Source organism: Lissotriton vulgaris, chromosome 9 (assembly GCF_964263255.1).
Source record: "Lissotriton vulgaris chromosome 9, aLisVul1.2, whole genome shotgun sequence".
NCBI classification, from domain to species: domain Eukaryota; kingdom Metazoa; phylum Chordata; class Amphibia; order Caudata; family Salamandridae; genus Lissotriton; species Lissotriton vulgaris.
Window position 1 is genome coordinate 1,217,695,440 of NC_141697.1, and position 19,916 is coordinate 1,217,715,355.

At 43.6% G+C, this 19,916-nt stretch overlaps 1 protein-coding gene across 1 annotated transcript in view; it reads left to right on the forward strand.

Moving 5' to 3' along the window:
• Window positions 1–19,916, forward strand: part of LOC147693074 (rab GDP dissociation inhibitor alpha-like) — a 61,739-nt gene that overhangs the window by 28,422 nt on the left and 13,401 nt on the right. Inside the window, exons 3-6 of the mRNA XM_086936877.1 lie at window positions 6,008–6,142; window positions 7,250–7,448; window positions 10,907–11,038; window positions 18,145–18,244. Coding sequence (XP_086793003.1) covers window positions 6,008–6,142; window positions 7,250–7,448; window positions 10,907–11,038; window positions 18,145–18,244 — 566 coding nt within the window. The remainder of the gene's footprint in view (window positions 1–6,007; window positions 6,143–7,249; window positions 7,449–10,906; window positions 11,039–18,144; window positions 18,245–19,916) is intronic.

Consider the following 19,916-nt stretch of genomic DNA (forward strand, 5'->3'; position numbering starts at 1 on the left):
CTTGATCATGAGCTTGATTACATCCTAGTGGATATTAGAATATGGTATAGGTTGATTGACATGGTAGTTAAAACCCGGATAGAGCGTGACCACAACCCTCTCTGTATGGCTTTTAAAGCAAATGCAGGGTCAAGAAAACCAAATCAGGGGAGTGGTAAAATTACCCTAGATATTGTAGCCTCGAACAACCAGCGCCACATAAAATGGGGTAGACTCATTGAGAACACAGAGAGGTTAGAGGAGCTCAAAAAAGTGGTGCTAGAAGAAGTGGCTGAGATTAAATCACACATTAATAAGCAAAACTTCCCTGAAATCATGCTTGACGCCCATACGATTTTCTTTACTAAGCTCCAGGAGTTTTTTAAGAAGGAGAAGAAACCAGGAAAGGTCCACAACAAATTGTCTAAAATAGGATGGTACGATAAGATCTGTAGAGAAGCCCGCCAGAACCTTAGTACTGAACTTAGAAATAAAAATATTTTAGGCGTAAGAAAAGCGAGAGATACTTACAGGAAGGTCCAAAAAGAGGCTAAGAAAAAGTGGGACGAGGCCCACTGGCGTGATCTTGAATCCGCCTGTGACGCAAGGAACCAGAGCCAATTTTGGGCCCTGGTTAAATGGGATAGAGGAGGGGTGGCACAACCCCCACAAAACAACGTAGCTCAAAACCAATGGGTTGATTTCTTTAGACCACAATTCACCCGTGCGTCAACTGAAGGAGAGTGTACCCTACCCCCTACAGTTTTCTACCAACGTCAATTATTCACCATAAAAGATGTCAGCATAGCGCTGGATTGTGTGACAGGGGGCCGTGCTCCAGGAATGGATGCCATACCCGCAGATGTGTTCTTAAGTGATCGACCATCCTGGTGTCAGTACTTTGAGTGGCTAGCTAATTCTGTGTCCAGAGGTGCACCAATACCGACCTCTTGGAAGGGTGCGGAAATAATTCCAGTTTTTAAAAAGGGAAACAAATCATTACCTAGCAACTATAGACCTATTAGTCTTATGGACTCTGCTCAAAAGATAATAGGTCGTCTAGTTCAAAACAAATTACAAACCTGGATTGATGAAAACGATATTTTATCCCCCTATCAAGCTGGGTTTCGTCCTTGTACAAGTTCAGTTGATCAGGTCTTTTTTTTCATAGCCCTTTACTGGAGGAACGTGATGCTAACTAATGGTACCCTTTATGCTGTATTTGTAGATTTAAAATCAGCTTTTGATTTAGTTCCCCGTTCTAAGCTTTGGGGGGTGCTTGCCGAAGCTGGGATGGCCCCGGAACTATTGACGCTACTCGTTCGCTTACATGAGAACAACTACGCTAGAATCAGGTGGGGTGCCCAGGATGAGGTGACTGACACATTCCCTGTCGAACGTGGGGTGCGGCAGGGGTGTGTCTTGGCACCGACATTGTTTTCCATTTACATCAATGGCATTGTTAACCACCTAAGTCGCTCTCCCACCGATGCACCGATCCTGGCAGGGGCGCGTGTGCCTGTTCTCATGTTTGCGGACGACACGCTCATAGTTTCCCGCACACCAAGTGGGCTCCAGAAGGCAGTTAATGCTTCGGTGAGTTCTGCAAAGCACATGGACTTGAGATAAATACATCCAAAACCAAGTTCATGTGCTTGAACCAGCGGAACATCTTCAGGGGCTCTATAAATTTTAACGGTATCCCCTTAGAACAGGTTGATGCTTTCACGTACTTGGGAATAAACCTCCAAAGTAACCTGAGCTGGAAAAATCATATTGACATGGCTGTCTTAAAATTTCACCAATTGGCAGGTGTAGTGGCCCATAAACACAAAGCCTCACTGACCAAGCCCATCACCCCTGCCCTAGAAATTTATAACATGAAGGTGATCAGTGCCTCCCTATACGGTTCGGAACTTTGGGGTTTCTCCAACTTGAAACAACTAACATTGGCGGAAAATAGTTTTTTTCGCCGTCTGATTGGGGTTCCCCAAAGTACTCCTACCGTAGCATTAGCATATGATCTAGGCAGGAAAAACATCAAGGACTTGGCACGGCTACGTCCCTTACTATACTGGAGACGCATTATGACCACCCCTGAACTTGTGCATTATGCAACTGCCCTAAAAGACATCATCAGGGCAGATCGCTTTCATTCGATCTCGTGGTTAAAAGAAATAAGAGGGTTGCTTAGTAAGCTGGAATTAGACCATCTGTGGAATTCGTCTAATGTTGAAAGCTTTCCACCAAAGGCTACACTAAAGAAGCTGTATTGGGAAATGGTATGGTCGTCCACTCAATGCACAGGTACTAATTCAAACTTAACAGGACGTTATTTGAACATTAAATCTGTACCATTTTGCGAGCATTACTGGGACATTATTGAAAGGTCATTTGATAGAAAACTGTATTTCCAATTTAGAATCGGGACGCTTCCTACAAAGGCGTTTACCCGCAAATGGTCAGTAAACCAGGATGATAAATGTCCCCATTGCAAAGATTTAACAGAGAACACGGCCCATATACTGTTTGTTTGCCCCCTATATGTTAATCCACAACGTAAATGGATAAAACCAGCGTGCTTAAATCTAGGAACGCGCAGGTGCATAGAGGCGCTAAGAATACTGGAATCGGACTGTACACCTTACCTGGCAATCTCTGTCGCAAAATTCCTAGGTTGGTCATGGACCATATGCACCCGCACTTTACAACAGCTAGACGCTGTCTGATGAAATAATTGATATTGTTGACCTGTTTTGATTATATGTATTTAAATCTGTAAATAGACAGCACCATGTTTAATGAGTTTTTAAAAGATAATGATTTAATATTGTTGTAGTATTTATTGTGTAGGATAGGATGTAAAAATTGCTTTTATGACTTGCTGTCGAATAAAGTTTTTGAAATTGAATTGTTAAGCATCCCTTATAAGAAACTTGTATAAGTGGCGAACAGTAACATGGCAGCTGTACAATTGTTGGAGAATAGGAAGGGAAATACTTGTTGTATAATAGGATTAAGATTAGAGTTTTATATTCTTTTAACCTTTTAGCAGGTGAGTAGCCTATTTTATTGCTTAGAAAGCCACATTTGCTTAGCTTTAGGATAGCTGGATTTGCAATTATGATAACAATTCATTTAAACCTATGGAGATATTAAGCAACCCCAAACAAATTGCATTAAATCCATACTCTGTTTACTGGTAATGTTATTGTATTAAATTGTGTACATTTATACTGTAAATGTCAAATGTTTTTTGTATGTTTTATTCTATGTGCTTTTACGGCTCGTAAGCCGAAATAAAGTTCATAAAGTAATTATTACAGCATGATAGCTCCTTGCCAGACAATGTGAAGAATGTGACTGCAGCTGTTGTACAACAGGAGACAGGGAAGTGTATCCCAGAAGATAGTGCTCAAGCACCATCGTTAAGATGATAATCCCCATACCATTCCACAAAAGAAAGGAGGAACTGCCTGTGAAAAACCAAATATATGACCATGGTGGGGGAATGTACCTATTATGACACAAGCAACAGGTTATCAACCCTCTAAATGTCCTTCTACGGACACTAGATGCAGACCTTACCAAAAGAGATGGAAAAAGAAAAAGTTTAATTTCCTAAGGTTTTGGATCAACTTTTTATATTACAACTTCTTGCAAAAGAATTGAATCTTTCACTGTTGGTGATTCAGTGGTGCTGTGGATGCAGAATCAGAAATTGAAGTCGCTTGTTGCACCAAATCAGAATTTGGTCGGGTTAGTCTGGAGCAGAAACTGGAGACTCAACAGCCCATCCCATTGGATAGTCTATCTCAGTTTGGCTGATTTTTTCATGGGAGAACCTCAGAACAAGAAAGGAATGTATTAGTCTAATCTGGAGGCACGTTTTCATCAGTGGAATGTAGGAGTGGATGCTAAAAGGAATCAGCTATGTGATGCTTCTTAAAGTGCTCAATTGACAACATTGTGGTTTCTTAGCACCAGGCAAAGGCGCAGCATTACATTGCAAGTGTTTCTTGAACTCTGGGGACTTACCAGAAGCCTTTGTTCTGCGGAGGTACTATGAATACACTGATGCTTGCTCCAACTCTTCCAAAAGTCACTCCAGACCCACATGAATTCAATGTGAATCCTGAATACCCTGGGGGAAAGGGGAATGGGTTAAGCGAGAAAAGTAACTGGTACAAGGTTATCTTCACATAAGACAGGTTTCAGTAAGCGCAATGTCTGTGTTCTGGTCTAAAAAAGAAAATGAAACTGATCAGCTTTTTACTACTCTTATAAACTAGGTTCTAATATCACTTTGTTTTAAGGCAAACTAATATCTGATGTACAAACACGTCTTTCTCATCTAATCGCCTTAAATTTCTAATAACATGTAAGTGTATTTATAAACAAAAAATATTACAGTGATTACTTTTTATGCTGGCAGCCTCTAAGAGAGGATTAAAATGTGTATGAAAAAAATCATCCTATTTCTAACACTCTCTTGAAAAAAACAAATTAAATGTCACAGTATCACAGGGAGTGAGTTAACAACCCGTACAACCTAGTAAATAAATTTCACACAATAGGCAGAAAGCTCAGTCTTTGACTTCTTATAAAATGAGTCTCAGTTAGCAATGTTCATTCAATAGAGTGATTAGAGGCACAAGCAAATCCTTGCAAGAGATTATTGAAGGTCAAGAAAAGACAGTCATGTGTGAAGCTACACCTTCCCACCAGACTCTCATTACAAGTAGTAGTGGAAGGATAAGCAGTTATCCAAGGCAAAATAAAAAATAAAGCATGGCTCCAAATCTCCGTGGTTTCCAAGACTCCAGCGGCAAGGTTGGGAAGCGATTCGATTCACTTTGTTTTCTCCTTTTATACTGAAGATTCAAGACAACTGGTACAACAAAATCTCATGAAATGAGATTTCAAAGTCTCATAATATTTCGTTTTAGTTTCACTTTCACTTTGTGGCATCCTTGTCCACAGTGACCACCATTTTGGATGAAGCATGAATTGTGTTAAGAACTGTTGCAGTACAACTCAATTTCCTTGTATTACTGCTTTTGAGCCCACCTCTGTATTTTTCTTTAACCTTATCCACTATCATGACAGTTTCTATCCCAAGAGCTGGAACAGGTAGTCTGTTTGATGGCCCAAAACATACTTTTTATGGAATACTTTCTTGGACTAGTTCTCCTAATGTTCCCACATGTAGGTGATGCCTGCAGGCACCTTTAGCTTCTTCTTAACTAGTTTCCCCCTCAACTGTTGGATATTTTGCATCAGATTCACAGTGAATCACTTTGCATATCCGCCTATCCAGGAAACAACACGTCAGGTAAATACATTTGTATGCAAAATATAAGTTTGTATGGAGTGTGACCCTATGATATGGGCCTCAGCAAGTTATTGAGTAGATCGCTGAACCTGATATATATTGTGATATAACAACTATCCTTGTCCAATACCCTTGCAGTGAAGACTTGATTGAGCATACCGTTGTTTCGCACAACGATTGCATTTGATTCTGGATGGAATGAATATGAGAATAGCATGCATACTATCAGAGTAGTCATAGAGAAACAAACAAAGCAACAAACACCGGACTGTTCTTTATATGAAAGGTATGCTCCACTCCCAACAGTACTAGGCACTGCAAGTCTTTTATGACCGGGAGAGTAATGGCAGTCTTGTGTGACCGTACCCAAAGATTCTATAGCATTAATCGACTACAACCGATATGTAATTTCTATGACTGACAATTGGAAAGAGGCAAATATGATGAAAATGATTGTAGTACAAGGTGTCACAAGACTGCTTTCTAACACACTCAATGTTCTTGTTTGTTTATTTATGTACCTGACTTGTAAAAAAACATTATATAACAAATAAAACTTGTTAGTCTGTTTTTTTATTTAATCTCGTCTTAACTTAAAACTAGGAAATTAAAATTGATACTCTAGATAGTTTGCCTCTTTTGAAATAAATGTTTTTCTCTTCCATGGCATCCCACCCTTTTTGCTTCCTTCAGGCCAGTTAGTGAAGATGCTGCTATACACGGAAGTGACACGCTACTTGGATTTTAAAGTGGTCGAAGGCAGTTTCGTATACAAATCTGGAAAGATTCATAAGGTGCCTTCAACAGAGGCAGAGGCTCTGGCTTCTGGTAAGCAGCAGCATTTCTCTTACAAAAAAGCTTCTGTTTTGTTTATCTTATTTGCATGTGTGCAACAAGGGCTGTCTTCTTTGTTTCGCTCAGCAGGCGGAGGCAGAGGTTGAGGGAGGTCTTGAGCGCTGCTCTGTCAGAGTTGTCCTTGCTGCTGCGCCATCTCCTCTCCAGTTGTTTGTTGTCACATTTGGCTGTTCTGAGTTCTTGAGTGTACCATCTGGCTTTTGTGGAGAGTTTTCTCTGGGTGTTGCTCTTGATGAGGTTGATAATGTTGGTGCAATTGGTGATCCAGGCATTGAAGTTCTTAACTCCTTGTTCGAGTTTGGTGGCGGTAATGGGATTGGAGGTGTTGAGGGCAACCGTCCAGCTGGTCTCTGACATTTTGTCCCACCTTCGGTGGGGGGCACTGGGAGAGGTTGAAGTGGACGATGGAGTGGTCAGTCTATGTGAGTTCTGTGACATGGCTGTATTTTGCACCGTTGCTGGAGGTGACGATTGGGTCCAGGGTGTGTCCTGCGGTGTGTGTAGGGTTGTGGACAATCTGGGTCAGTCTGTGGTTGCTCATACTGTCGAGGAGGTGTGTGGTGGTGTTGTTGTTGTTGGGGTCGTCAATGTGGAGATTTAGGTCACCAAGGAAGACGTTATCCTTGAAGTCTAAGGCTAGGGGCGCAATGAAGCCTGTAATGGTGTTGTTGCAAGGACTTAGAATTCTACACTATTTCATGCATATATGAGCACATTGGACACTACCCTTTCCAAAAACTCAGACAGGTATCTGCCTCAGTGCACTAATGGGAGACTGTCCTTTGGACACTCTATGGGCTGAGCACATGGGTGCAACAATACCTGAGGGTTTAAGAAGATACCTGCCTGAAACCTTAGAAACACAACAACCTCAGCACTTCAAGCAATATCTTTCCAGGGTGCCTCAGCAGCTTTGCTGCTTGTGCACTTAGGGCACTGGGTATCGCCGTGTGCCTAAAACACAAGTACACTGCAATAACATTGCACTTTGGGCGCTATAGTGTTTAACTCCAAATGTTTGCATTTCTCTCACTGAAAAGGCCTGCTGGCTGTGAACATACCTTTACCCTTTTCTTCCAGATCTAATGGGCATTTTCGAAAAGCGTCGATTCCGCAAGTTCCTGCTCTTTGTGGTGAATTTCGAGGAGCAGGACCCCAGGACTCACCAGGACATCGATCCGAAGCGCACGACGATGAGGGAGGTGTACCGGAAGTTCGATCTGGGACCGGATGTCATCGATTTCACTGGGCATGCCCTGGCACTCTACAGGACTGAAGAGTAGGTCGATGGCTGACAATACCTTTGTGTGGTAGGATAGATACTGGTAGTGTAGAGTGGTGGCTGTACTGAGCTGTACACACTAATGCAAATATGATGTATGGACAAGTGTGTGTGTTGCCTCTGCACTTTTACGAGTCGCGCTCTTAACTAGAGTTACACCACTGAGCGTTCCTAGGGACGCTGTGGGAACGGGGGTCAAGAATAGTGCATGCAAATTCGGGTCACCAACTCATTCTGAATATAGTGAGTATGTATTAATGCATTTCCAACATCGTAGCACATCTAGGTTGCATCTAGTTAAAGCTCACATTTAAGTGCTTCTGAAAGTGTTGGAAATGACCTCACTTTTCACAAAGAATTGTCATTGAATAGAGGCACTAAAGAGAAAATAAATTAAATTGGAAAGGCAAAAAAACACACAGAAGATGAAACCAAAAAGCATTAGAGGTCAAAAAAGACATTCGCTCTAATTCCACTAACAGGCTGGAATGAGACTTTTTACAAATGTAAAGTCACATTTTACAAAACATTTGTGATACAAAAACGCAGATATGCACTCGTAAAAAGATTTTACTCTCACACACTAGTTTGTTTGAGTAAAACTTCTCCCAGAGGCCGGAAATGGGTGTTTAGGGGGATAATGCACTTGAAATTGTGTAAACACCACCAAACACACTTGTTTGTGGTTATCAACTAACATTACCCTGGCGCACTCCCACCTGGCAGCAGTCGGAGGTTTATGCCTGTCAAGGGCACAATTATATCCATTTTTGGGGTGCAAATGGAAAGTGACCACTCCCAAAATTGGAGGTGGTGGTTGAGGGCAAAGGGCTCTTCCAGGAACAAATATTGCGTTAATCTGGTACTTTAGAACAAGCGTGAATGTACACTAGCTACAGTTACACATTTGGACTGAATGGCTTTGAGTTGTTGTAAGTGGCTATTCACACATTTTTTCAAGGTTATGCCTAGAATCCTCTGACCATCACAACCTGTCCGGTGTATTCCTGGAAACAAGCGGCCAAAATTGAGAAATTTGCTGCAAATTTAAAAGGAAACCTCCAGGAGTAAATTTCAGGTTTTTTCCGTTTTTTTTAAATGGGGCATGCTCTACACAATGTGCAGACATTGCAAGTGTACGATTAATAAAATATACAACCGTGAGCTTTTTGAGTGACAAGCATTAGTTCACCCTTGTTGACTTCGCCCTGGATCAAGTACACAAGTGTAAGTTGGAGGGTTTTGTGATGTAGGTAAACAGGAGTGAAGTTCAACCATGTGCAGGTGTGTGTCATACCTTGGAACTCAGGCCCTCTGACACTTGGAGGTTGAAGCTTCAGTCAAAGGCCCTGAATTTCTGTTTAGGTGCCATATATTGCTCCTGATAAAGAACGATCTCATGGGGTACATCATTTATCGTGCACGATAAGTAACACCTATTAGGAACTTCTCGAGAGTAAGATGCAGATTTTGGTTTTCAAGGCACCAACATTTTCATGGTATGGCACATATGACCTGCTGAAATTTATCAGAGGTTGAGGATTTTAATACATCTTTTAATTATCGGATGCGTTAAATAAAACCAAACTTGTAATTCCGACCCGCACGTAAACAGGCTGGAGCCTTTGTTGAAGAGATAGTTGTATTATTTCTACTAGAGACAGTACGTTGTTGTAACTCGGATGTTTGGTGAGAGGGAGCACCAAAGGTGATGACAGGGACTGGGATAGGTCAATATTTTTGGTACCTGAGTGTTGCTAATAGCATGAATAGCTTTATGAGATTCTAGTCGAGGTGCGCTCTACGCTCTATTCCTCCTGTGGCTTATGGACAATGGAATGGTTGAAAGTGAGGGTGGTTCTGATGTTTCACCAGACTAATGCACCCACCGGTGGGATCTTTGTCAACCACGTGGCCACACATCCAAGTCCGTTCGTCTTTTCATCCTCATGAGGTCAATAAAAATAGAACACCTTACTTCTAAAATCTACAAAATATGAGGGGCCAATTATTATCATTATCATTATTATTAATATTATATTGTTATTAGTAGTAGTGTTATTATATCATTATAATTTTTATTATCATTCTTTTGATTAGTATTATATTTTATTATAATTATTATTGTATTATTATATTACTTTTATTGTTATTATTATTATCCAGTTATAATATTGATACAAATAATAATAATAATAATAATAATACTGATAATAATACTCCTACTACTAATGATAATATTCCCTGTAGTATTAATGCTGAGAATATACAAGGTGGAATGTTTTTTTTAAAATTATTATTATTGGTATTATTGTTAATATTAATATTCATAATGATATGTAAACAGTAGTACTACCACGACTATTAATAATGATAATAATGGCAATAATAATTGTAATGATAAAATAATATGAATAATAATGATTAATATCATAACTATTGTTCATATTAATCAGCGGATAATAATAATAATAACAGTAATAATAATTTATTATTGAGCCGTGTATTTTCTAAGCATTAATATTGCATTTCTTTATTATTAATACTATTATTGTTGCTGATATAATTATTGTTGTTTTTACTGTTGATATTTCTGTACACTGTATGATTATTTTAATTTCAATTTACATTAACAGCGATGTGATAAGATCATTGACAATAATAAGAATGAAACAAATTATGTTTTAGTATTTTTGGTTTTACTATCACTAGCTTTCATGGTTTATAATGCAGATTGAAGCATTAAAAATAAAGATAATATTACAATAGGAGTAATAATGATAATGCCAATAATTATAAGAATAATATCTATATTATTGAAAGTGCTATAATAGTTATAAAAATGTTAGCAACATCATCATTATTTTAAATATTAGCCTTGGAGTTTGAGTGATTGTAGTGACACGCCATAACTAATTAACGAGACATAAAACAACATGAACAATTTATTTTTCAAATTGTTTATTACACTTTAAGCTTTTGAACTAGAGAAGAAAGAAAGGTGTGGATGGGGTGGATGGGTTGGATGGTGTGGATGGTGTGGATGGGGTGGATGGTGTGGATGGGGTGGATGGTGTGGATGGGGTGGATGGTGTGGATGAGCTGGATGGTGTGGAAGGGGTGGATGGGGTGGATGGGGTGGATGGTGTGGATGGGGTGTATGGGTTGGATGAGGTGGGTGAGGTGGATGGGTTAGATGGGGTGGATGGTGTGGATGAGGTGGATGGGGTGGATGAGGTGAATGGTGTGGATGGGGTGTATGGGTTGGATGAGGTGGATGGGATGGATGGGTTAGATGGAGTGGATGGTGTGGATGGGGTGGAAGGTGTGGAGGGGGTGCTTTGTTACAACAAGTTTCAAAGACTATGAATCTCTGCAGTAAGAATTTGTCCCTATGAAACAGTTTGTTTGAAGAACAGATGAAGCTCCACTTGACATATTGTTGTTGTCTTCAGGTTCCTGGATAGACCCTGTCTGGAGACCATCCAACGCATCAAACTCTACAGCGAGTCATTGTCCAAGTACACCAAGAGCCCTTACCTGTACCCTCTGTACGGGCTCGGGGAGCTGCCGCAGGGATTTGCAAGGTGAGTGCGAGAATGTGATGAGTGAACAGGAAACACGGAGCAGAGAAGTAGACCAGAGGTGACCGCAAATTGACAGGAAAAGGAGAGCAGAAATTAAAGACAAGTAGACATGGTTCCAGGGTGAGTGAATGTGCTGCACTGATTGGTAGACTACACTCGCTCTTCCATTCTCTGTTACTCACTCTTACCTGGTATATTTTATACCTCATTGAAGTTTTGTTCCTCTGATATTTACACTCTCTCTCACTTGGTGTGTAATATCTCAATGTAAGTTTTCTTTTTCTATTGTTTATACTCTCAATAACCTGGTGTGTTATACCACATTGTGAGTTTCTTATTTTCTTTCTCTGTTATGTACACTCTCTCTCACCTAGTGTAATACTTCATTGTAAGTTTTCTAGTCAACTTTCACTGTTGTTTACATCTTTTCTTGTGTATTATACCTCATTGGAAGTTTTCTAGTCTACTTTCTCTGTTGTTTAAACTCTTGTCTGGTGTATTATACCTCATTGTAAGTTTTCTAGTCTACTTTCTCTGTTGTTTACACTCTTGCCTTGTGTATTATACCCAATTGTAAGTTTTCTTTCTCTGTTCCATTCGCTCGTCTAAAGACGCATGAAGAATACTACTAAGGCACATACTGCCAATGTGATCACTTTCACATCCCTGATACAGGTGTCAACCAGTCAGAGTACATGCCCATCCAACCTTTATAGCCCTTGACAGTGGTTGGAAATGTTTAACTAAACACCAGGAGGTATATGCAAGACAGGCTTCTGGCTTTAGTAGCTATACACATAGGGCCCTCCAAATGTGTTAGTGTTGAGTCAATTCCCAATGTCTGAGGGGGAACAATTTCAGATTTCTTGAGGAGGTACATCTAGGTTCTGAAGTGGGGCACCAAAGTTGTTTCCAAGTCCTGCCATTTCTGAAGGGCCTAGCCCTTGATGGAATCTTGCACCTGGAGTTTTGGAAACAAAGCTCATTTGATCTTGTGGCAAAGCCACCCAATGGTAGAGGACTGAGGTTGCTCAGACTGCAATCAGAGGTAGAATTTCTAAACTTCTTTATTCGTGTCAGATGTTGCTCAGTCCTCTTTATAATCTATGTTTATGGGAAAGGTCAGGAGGATGGAAAGACACACATACATCCCTCTTAGCTGTAAACTAAGCCACGACATCAGAGAGAGTGCCAGCAGATGAAGCTTCCCTCTGGAGATGAGAGGACCACACCCTTCTTATGCTTGTCCTTGTGTTTTCTCTGAAGAGGCAGAAATGCATAGCCTGTGTAGCTGGATCTGGAGATTTTGAAGGTTCCATGCAATGTGCGGGACACTCACGCCATGGATATTCTCACACCAAGTGAACCAAACTACTCACCAAAAGTGATGAAAAGTGCAATGTGGACAGTAGGGGGCCAGGGAGGTGGAGACCTGCCAAAATACGTGTCTCTTTCTCTGCTGATTGCATCCCTGAGGACCCACCATCCCAAAAGACTGCAGAAGTATCTATGCCTACTTAGAGCATGCTTGTGTCCCTCAGCGTCGGCAACTGCTTGAATGGCAGAGCATCAGGATGACTTTATCCAGTGAAATAAGTTGAGAAGCCTGACTCAGACACCTCATGCATTAGGCACCACCCCAGGAAAAGGCTAACTAGGTCTCTTTAGCACAGGGATCGTTCTCCACACTGCTCCAGTGCTCACTCCTCTCAGAGCCTGCTGAGGCCGGGGAGCAAAAGGCGCTCCGTACAACCCTGCAGCACACGAAGGTGGTGGGTACCCTGACCAGAGTCATGCAAGAAGGTTTGCAAACATGTCTGTGCTGTGCACATCTAAAATAGCAAATAGCCAAGCATAACATCTACCAAAGATTACCTAGGAAGGTGCAGGTGTATTTGGGAAGATACACCAAGCTCAAAAGAGGACCTGAAGAAAGCTAAAACAAAAAATGAGTTGACCCCACTTTCTAGGTCATAAACTATCTGCTAGCCAGCCAGAAGGGAAATAGCCAGCCTAAACAACCAAACCTAAACCAGGTCAAAGAAGATGAGGGGAAGAAGCTTGTTCTTTTGATTTGCCTTGCGACAACCAATCACCATTGGTGGGAGGTGTACTCATTGTCATATCTTGACAAGAATAACTACACACACATGAGGTCTTTAAAGGAGCTTTATTACATGCTTCCTTCCTCGTGCCTGTCCCTACTCTAACTGCCCTGGTTCCGGTCACTGGCCCCTCCTGTTCCTGTTCCTCCCTCTCAACTCCACCCCAACCACTAGACCACATTGTACAATCGGACATCTCCCCCCTTCTTAACAAACTGAACTTAATTTCCACAGTGTTCGCAATTCTTCAGTCCACCACACGGGTTGTCGGACAACTTGTTCTTCGAGTATCAGTAGCGTCGAATCCGTGGGGGTCCTGACGTTGGTCACTCTTTCCGGCGTCTTAGCCAAAACATCCTTGACGACCGGATTGCACTTCTGAAAGTGTGACCCATTGGGTATGGGCGGCTTATTATCCAGTTCCGCAGTTGTCATGGTTCTTTCATGTTGTGTGACTGCTGCTGGCTCAACTCGGCAGTGGCAGTCTGCGTGCCTTGGTGACTCTTGTTCTGTTGACGGTTGATCTTCTTTAGGAGTGGATAATGTTCCGGTCTTCTTCCAAACTCCCTCCTGTAAGGTTATTTCTCTTTGTCTCGTCCGGTTGGGAGCAACACTGTTCATCTGTGCACCGTCGGGCACGCCAGACATCAATGTACTATCTGAGGTGGGTGTCCTGTCTTGATTCTTGGCCTCATTTGCTGCCACTGTTCGTTTCTTCCCTTCTCGCTCATGGTTGAGGCTGGCGAGACCCTTGACCACCTGGTCATGTGTCTGTTTGTCTCTCATTTGGTGGCAGTTTGTTTCTGTCACCACGTTCGGTCCTCCCCGTAGGGTGACGGGATAGTCCTTTGCCACTGAATAGATATTGTCCCATCTCTCTGTTCTCCTTCCATCAGTTCTTTTAGTCAACCTCTCTGACCCCATCAGGGGTGACGGTATCTTATTTATGTCTTGAGGTGACGATGGCTGACGTGACGTGTTGTCCTTTGGTTCTGTTGTGCGTCCGGGTGATTGATGCCATGGCTGTGGTCGGGACCATGATTTTGTTGACCCAAATGATCGGACAGACATGTCTTCCGACTCGGAGGAGTCGGTTGCCGATTTCCTCTGAGAACGTTCTTTTGAGGGCGTCGTGACTGATATGTTTATTGAGTTGGCATTCTGGGATGACATGCTCCTGGAGTCGGAGTTGTTTACGGAGCATTTCCGTGGGTATGTTTCCTTTTGTGTCCTCTGTGTTGTTGCTGTGAGGGGATCGTTTACGTCATTAGTTTGGTCTCGGAGCATTTGGTCTTCACCCTTTCCACGGGACATCAATTGTCTCTTCTCCGCTTTCTCGTTGACACAACTGTCTGTAGTGCACATGCCTCTCCCTTTCTGGTGTCTGAGTGGCTTGCTACTCCTCGTGCGGTTGGTTTCTTTTCCTCGCTTGTTGTTTGTGTTAACGTCCGTGTCATTGGAGTGATTTGTCTCACTGCTTGATGCTTCCTCGGACTCATCTGTAGACTTTAGTGCATGGCGGGAGGATGGCCGGGGTTGTCCGCGTGCTGGTTCCCCGCATTGACGGGATAGGTCCCTTCTTCCGTAGGTCATCTTTCTTACCTTCTTGTTGAGCAATCTGCCATCTTGTCCATGGGTGAGATTTGTCCTGCTTGACACGTCATCTGTTTCATAATCGTTCTCGTCATCAGTTGACGGACTCCTTGAGGTTGAATAACTTTGTGAGGTTGTATCAGTGTCCTCATCTGTTGACTGACTCCTTGAGGTTGAATAGCTCCATGAGGTTGCATCCGTACCGCTTTCGCGATCCTGATTCATCCTTGTCTTTTGTGATGGTGACTTGGAGTGTTCCATGACGTTCTGTCTCTGGATTCTTGACTCTGATTCACCCTCCCTCTTTTCAGCTTTGTTTGTTTCTTGGGCCTCTCCCTTAGGCATGAGGGGTGCCTCTTTCCAGACATCCATGCGTCTTGCATTTGATTGCACGTCTTTCGAGAAGTCTTTTGCTTTTATTCGCACTCCAGCCTCGGCCCCTCTGATGATTCTCTTTAGCGACCATTGTTCCTGAAGAATCTTGCGCTTCGTGTCTGCGCTTGAACAACCTTCGATTATTCGGAGTCGAACTGCTTCCTCATTAGTAAATGTGTTAAAGTGGCAACAGGGTACCAGACTTAGTAACCGGGTAATGAATCTCGGCAGTGGTTCTCCTGGTTTCTGCCGCGCTGTATGGAGAGCGATGCGAGCATGATCCACTTCCACCAGTGCATGAAAATGGGCACGTAGCTTCACTTGGAGTCTTCCATAGCTCTCTGTGTCCCTTTTGGGAAATGATCTGATTAGGCGACGGCCCTCATGACCGACTAGCTGGAGGAGTAGTGTCAGACATTGTCCATCCCTTTGTTCATCGATTGCATCAAGAAAATCGTCCAGGGAGTCCAGCCACCGATTCCATTCGAGACCCAGATTCCGAGTGTCAGTCTGTGTCACTGGGGGTGGCACTTCAATACAGGGATTAGACCGTTGAGTTGCTTTTCCCGCTGCCATGAGGGAGGAAGATTCTGATCTGCTCTGATTACAGGACTGTTCACTCTGCTCAATTGTTTGTCTTCACTTGGTGCCAAACGTCTACTTTGGCGCTTGTCTTTGCTCGTACTTCTTACATTCGGGATCTGCGTTTGTTTGTGCTTGCTGACTTCGGAGCTTGTGGTCGTCCGTGCTTGTTTATGTTCAGTGCAGTCTTCGCTTGTTTCCAGTACCGACTTGTGCTTGGCGCGCTGTGAATCGTGTAGGTGCCAGTGCTTGTTGCTGACAGTTGCTTTTATTCATTCGCTTCCTTGTCACCGGTATTAGTGCGTGTTTGTGTTCACCGTTTACTTTGCTTGGCTATGGCATTTGCTGGCGTTTATTTCCTCTGGCCGATGCGTGTTCTTTCATTACGCCTGCCACGGCTTGTTCGCTTGTGTGGATCAATGTTTGCTTCTCCTCTTTTGCCAACCTCCGTTCATTTAAGGTTGCTAAGACTGATTCCTTATTGTTCATTTGTAGGTAGTAATGCTTGTTTCATTCTTATTACTGGTGCTGGTTTGTTAAAATCACTTCGATTCATCACACTCCTTGTTGCTTGTATCAGTGCTCAATTGTGCTCAAGATAGTCTTCGTTTGTTATTTGTGTTAGCTCGTGCTTGTTTCATTTGTATTTCCGGCATCTGCTTGTGCTTGTCTACAAATTGCACTTTTTTTTTTTGCATGTACTCGTGGTTGTTTACTTGTTTAGTCTCGGGCGTCAACTCGTGCTTGTTTTCTCTTTACCTTCGTTCATGATTATTTATTGTGAACCCTCGCACTTGCTTCTGCTTGTTGTGCTGTTGCGGTTTTACTATTGCCTTTATCTGTCTCTTGCAATTACCAATGCTTGTTGGATTGCTGCCACTTTGAATTTATCAACGTTTGTTCGTTTCGATCCACCAGTGCTTGTTTCCTTCAAGACTTGCGGTTGCTCGTGTTTGTTTGCACGTGAAATTTGCATTTATTTGTGTTTGTTTTCTTTTATCCTTCCTGCATTTGCCAATGCTTGATACAACATAGGTGCCAATGCTTGTTTACTTGTATTCTGTCAATGTGCGTTCATCGATATAGTCCGTCACTTGCCAGTGTTCATTCAATGTCATCATTTCATTTACCAATGCTTGTTATATTATGGGCGCCAATGCTTGTTGCTTGTCTTTATCAATGCTCGTTGCCAAGCTCTGCTTGCCTGACTTAAAGATGGCCGCCTGGATCTCTAACAGGGGATGGGAGCAAAACTGCCTGACTCTAAGATGGCCGCTGTAGTGGAAATCTCGTTTCTGCCGAGATTTGGCTCTTTTTGCTGCTTCCACGCCGATGTTTACTCACCGGACCGATGGCAGGCACACAAGACGCTCGCGGAGGCCAGGACCACTGCTCCTCAACGCAGCTGAGTCTCCAGACGCTTCTTGGGACACAGGTAGGACCGGGGTGGGCTCCCGTCCTCGGTGTCTTTTCTCTTCAGTCTTGTGCCGGTCCCTGGAGGAGGCAGGGCTTTGTCGATGCCGCACACGCTTCTGGGCCGTCAGCACACACCGGTGAGGTCGGGGTAGGCTCCCGACTTCATTTCTTTCCACGCGTGCTGTGTCTCACGCATCGGGGGTAAGTGTCTGGTTTCAGCGCATGCCGGCGCTCTTTCCCCAGCACTTCTTCACAGCTTCCACAATGTCTCACACGCTCCTCAACTACCGGAGCAGCAGGGTAGGATCGGGGTAGGCTCCCGATCTCTGTCTCCGCAGCGCACCACTGATTACATGCCCCGGGATAAGCTTCTGGTTTTGGCGCCACACAGCGCTTCCATTCAAATCTTCTTTAGCGCTCGACCACGCTGATCCTGCAAAGCTCTACGCGACTGGCACTCGCGGAGCTGGGACAATTATCGCTGGCCTCAGGTTCTTGGCGGCAATTTCACTGGGGCACACGTGTCGCGACGGCGACTTTCCTTTTCTTGGTGCCCAGGGACAGGACGTTTCTTTGCAGGGTTCAGGGATGCCAGGCTGCAAATCCCACCCTCGTTCGCCAGTTGTCATATCTTGACAAGAATAACTACACACACATGAGGTCTTTAAAGGAGCTTTATTACATGCTTCCTTCCTCGTGCCTGTCCCTACTCTAACTGCCCTGGTTCCGGTCACTGGCCCCTCCTGTTCCTGTTCCTCCCTCTCAACTCCACCCCAACCACTAGACCACATTGTACAATCGGACACTCATCTTATGAATTATTAAGGACTGAGACAAATATTAAATGCTTTGTTTGGATTGGCAGCTAGAACAGAGCTCAGGCCAGTGGGGCTTCTCTCTTCTGCATGGAGTGTTTTTGAGAAGAAGTATTTGACCAATTTCCTTTGTACCCTCCTCCTCAAAGTACTTCAGTCAATGCAGATACACAGGGCCTCTCTAACCAGCAGTATCTATTTAACTATGTTCTCTTCCTAGGCTAAGCTCTGTTTATGGAGGCACTTACATGCTGAACAAGCCAGTGGACAAGATCATCATGGAGAAGGGCAGAGTGGTCGGAGTGCAGTCGGAAGGAGAGGTACCCTGCCAATGGACTGAGTATCAACTATAGCATTGCTGTCTCTCATTCACCTCATTCCAGTTCTGTTCCAGGGCTTGTTGCCATGTAACACTGCCCATAGATGAGGTTTTTAAGAGGAGTGAGTGAGTGAGTGTGTTTGTAGCTGTAGTTTGTAAACGTGTGCACACAATCTTCTTATGTGGCTTCTGGCTTGACTAGAAAATATCTATTCTCTTGCCTCTTGCTTCGAGGAAGTGGCCTGCTGCTCTTCTCTTTCATGTCGTGCCCCAGAATGATATGGTAACACATAAGCAACAGAGCACGAAAAATGCAGGCTGGAGGAAAGTCTAGTTTCCAGTAGCGGCTGGTACCTTAAGTATTTGATGAGGCAATCAACCAAGCACTGACCACCATGAGGTCAACACAAAAAGCTGTCAGTCAAGGCTTGTTATAACCTGTGTTTATAACGAACCACGGATAAGAGCCCCGGCGTTGAGGCTGAAGACATTGCTTACTGTATGTGGGAAAGAATGAAAAAAATGTACTTACCCTCTCCACTGGCTCGCCTCTGGTCTTCCTCGTGCTTCAGTCTCTAGGCACTGGTGGTCTCTGCAGCAATTGAAGTCTCCAGTCCAATCCAGACACTGTTCTCATGCTGCTGATAATGATAGCAGCTTGAGAGCAGCGCCAGCATTGGCTGGAGCAGGCTGCCTCGACGCTCCCGCATGCACAGGGGGCCTCTGCCTGTCCTCCGCCCAGCTGTCCGAGACAGCTGGGCGGAGTGGTATACACTATGCATGGCAGGCCGTCCGTCACAAGGCGGCCGGCCAAAGTGACATGCGCAGCGTAAACTGATGGAATGAGCACCTCTCCCCTGCTGTCAGTCAGCAGCAGTGGACATGCCCCCAAAAATGGTAATTAATTCATTTTATTACCATTTTATTTTTCTACTTTGCGATGCTGTCAGCCGGGGGCGTGATGCTCCTATGCTCTAATGGAGGGGCCGCCACTGCCAGTTTCCAGGGGGAAACCCAAGGAAGAGGATCCTCAACAAACATAGAATGACTTTGCAATGCACTGAATCACCAGAGCCGCTTAAATAGGAAGAGTGTAAAAGATGGGAGAACATATCTCAGTATCAGGAGTCCAGTTGTCGGGTCCTTGGTTACTATGCAGTATCCGTGGAAAAGTACACCTCCAGTCGCCTAGTTAATCAGAGATTAGCAGGATGCGTGCAACTTTTTTTTTTTGCTGAGTTTTTATGCAGCAAACCTGACCTGCAACCGAATCAGGTTTCAGAGCGCTTTACATAGCACCAGTGCACCAGTTATGTTACATGAGGACACACATTCATTTTTGTTAGGCAAGGGGAAATTAAGTGATTTGCTCAGAATCACAGGATGTTCAGCGTCGTTACCGAGACTCGAACCCAGATCCCCAGGTCTGGGGTCGAACGCCCTAGCCTTTAGGACTTCTGCAGGACAAAGAATTCCCCGTGCAAACAGGATGTGTATTTATAACACAAGAAACTGCCCTCGCAGCTGTGGGAACAAAAAATTGCAGGCCATGGGGCCAGAACCATTGCACCGGGTGCACAGGCACGGTCGGCAATCCAGAGACACACACAGCAGACAAAGGTTGGTAAGCCAGAGAACATTCACTAGTGTCTACTGATTGGCAATGTACCTGA